The sequence below is a fragment of the Microtus ochrogaster genome, linkage group LG8 (assembly GCF_000317375.1).
Source record: "Microtus ochrogaster isolate Prairie Vole_2 linkage group LG8, MicOch1.0, whole genome shotgun sequence".
Taxonomy (NCBI): Eukaryota; Metazoa; Chordata; class Mammalia; order Rodentia; family Cricetidae; genus Microtus; species Microtus ochrogaster.
This window is the reverse complement of record NC_022033.1, coordinates 13,828,252-13,830,902: the sequence shown is the minus strand read 5'-3', so window position 1 is coordinate 13,830,902 and position 2,651 is coordinate 13,828,252. Positions and strand designations below refer to the sequence as shown.

At 47.6% G+C, this 2,651-nt stretch overlaps 1 protein-coding gene across 1 annotated transcript; it reads right to left on the bottom strand.

Annotated features, from left to right (window-relative positions):
• Positions 1 to 183: 183 nt before the first annotated feature.
• Positions 184 to 2,090, bottom strand: Wfdc9 (WAP four-disulfide core domain 9). The gene is made up of 3 exons (XM_005362913.1): positions 2,012 to 2,090; positions 871 to 1,012; positions 184 to 214 (listed from the first exon to the last, which is right to left on the bottom strand). The coding sequence occupies exons 1-3, from the start codon at positions 2,088 to 2,090 to the stop codon at positions 184 to 186; spliced, it is 252 nt and encodes an 83-aa protein (XP_005362970.1).
• Between the last annotated feature and the right edge of the window lie 561 nt (positions 2,091 to 2,651).

Sequence of the window (2,651 nt, the reverse complement as noted above, 5' to 3'; positions counted from 1 at the left end):
AACCACAGAACCTCAGGTTGATATGTTCGTTTATTTGGCAAAAGCTCGGACTTTCTCTGAGCAAAGACATTAGGAGAGAGCAGCCAGGCTCTCAGCTGGAGTGAGCATCCCTACAGGGAAGAAGACAGCATTCCTCCCAGTCGGTCACACCGCAACCCACACCAGCGGTGGACTGCATGGAGACTAGAGTTTCATCAGTGTTTTAAACGGTTCTCTGAAAGAGAAAAATTAAATTGTTAGACATCAGTATCCCTAGAAATAAATCCATATCCAAATAATAGCTTGGAGGCTCTGGAAAATGACAGAATTCTCTGTTACATCAGAAGTTGTCCTCAGAAATCAACTCAGCAGATAAGAGCACATGTCACCCAGCTTGGTCACCCAAGTTCAATCCCAAGGACCTAGAAGGTGGAAGGGAACCAGCTCTCACAAGCTGTCCTCTGACCTCTACACACCCACGGTGGCGTATCTGAGTGTATGTACACTAAATAAATAAACTTAAAAAAAATTAAGGTGATTTCCCCCAAACGCTCTTCTAGGATCTGGCTGAGAAAAAGGAATCAGTAGTGATCGGGTCTTTCAGACAAACGAGGGACATATGAACTAGTCCCTAGGGTAACGTCGTGTGGGAAGCAAAGAAACTGCATGAGAGTGGTGGGAAAAGCAAACCCCGGCCCCACGTCAGTGTCTTGATTTCTTGGTGAAGGTAAGGATTTCGAGATAGGAGCTTCTTGTTTTATCTGATTGTTTCTGTGACTGAACTTCAGGTGGCTGCCATCTCCCGCGACTTCTGATCAGTGGGTTGGATAGCGCGCGAGGAGCAGAACTCAAGCGTGCCCATGCCCCCACCTTCTCACCCCAGCCACTCACTCGTTATCCAAGCAGATGTTTCCACAGTACGTCCAGCAACACGTGTGGTTCGGTCTCAAACATCCATGCACCTTCGTGCACCTTTTCCCACAAAACCTTGTGGGAGGCTGTACCCAGCACTGGTCGACTTCTTTGATCTCACCTGGAATGGAGGTGCTAGAGGTTGCCAGGGTCTACTTACTCATGATGGGCAGCAGACACCCTTTCAGATCTTCAGACCAAGCAAACCCTTCTGGAACTTGGATGCCCCATGCCAGGAAGAATCCAGGATAGCAGAGGCTGTCCTTCAAAATCCCCCCCCACACACACACTTCTAATCAGTCTCTCTCTAAGAGAGCATCCTTGTATGACAGGCATTCCTTCCTCCCAGCTGTCACCAGAGTACTTTGGGATTCTGGGTCCTAAAGCTCAGGCCAGGGGTGCCTTCCCAACATATACCACCTGACCAAGTTTATACTGATAAAACCCAACTTGCAGAATGGGAAAACTGAGCCAAAGCCAGTAGAAACCTCACTTTCCACTCAGCCCAAGGGAGAGTCCAGTGGGTCCGGCTCTGCCCCAGCTCTTTCTGCCAGAGAGCCCGGCAGGATGTGACTAACATCACCACTGTGCTGTTCATCGATGTCTCACCCAGCCAAAGCACAGAGATTTTGAAATATGAGTGCAAAGAAAAACTTGGTTATTAATCCTTCCTTTACACGATTCAAACTGAGCAGGTCTGATGGAAAATTGTGTCTCCTCGTGCTCTGTGTGGTATAGAAAGGTTTTGCTCTCTTTCCACAAACCTGGTAATGCTTTCGAGATGCAGACGGAGTTTAAAGGGACACTAGATAGGAAGCGTCCAGCATAGTCTCGCTGGGGTGTCTCTGCTTAAGGATAGCTCTGATTTTTAGTTTTGTAGTGTGTGTATGTGTGTGTGTGGTGTATGCATGTGGGTGAAGGCATGTGTGAGCCGTGGCACACGTGGGGAGGCAAGAAAACAACTTTTGAGAGTTCTCTCCAGCATACATCCCAGCAACTGAACTCAGGTTGTCAGCATCTGACCTTCTGAAGGACGACTTTGAAATATGGGCCCTAAGTCAGCTATGACAGATATGCCAGGAGTGGACAGAGGTCATACGATTACTGTTACCATGTCTACCCTTGAAGTTTCCCAGAACGTGCAGAAACACCACAACCCCATAGATGGGCACAGTCAGGAGAAGAATCCGGAGCCTCATCGCTGACTTAACGTCTACAGGAAGACGAATCTTCATCCACTGCTGCTAGAAGCAGAAAAGAAACGAAGGCAAACTGAGCAAGAAGGAGAAGGACACGCTGGGGGACGCGTTTACTCTATGTCCTGCCCTTCCTGTTCTGCTGGCCCCCACATGTGCACCAACTCCCTCTCTAGCCGTCGGTTTCCCTTAGGCTTCCTGTCTCACATGACATATGCCTTCTTTGGTGAAATCGCTTCTTTTTAGAATACATTGCTTTCTCGAAGGAAAATACGAGTCCTTAGATTGTGTAATTCTTAAAGGATAAAATACAAGAGGAAACAGAGGAATATCAACAATTCTTCTACCCGATGACCACCAGTACAGTTGTATACTTTTACATTATTCTTCACTCCCAATAAATCTCTGTGTAAGGTTTGTTGTGCAGTGTGACTTTTCCTTGGCTCCCATCTGCCAGAGTAGCTTTCCCTTCAGAGCTATAACACTTTTGGGAAACCTTCCTCTGACCTGAACAGAGCTGTAACACTTGCAGTGAGGAAACCTTCTTCCCACCCCCTCACCCCC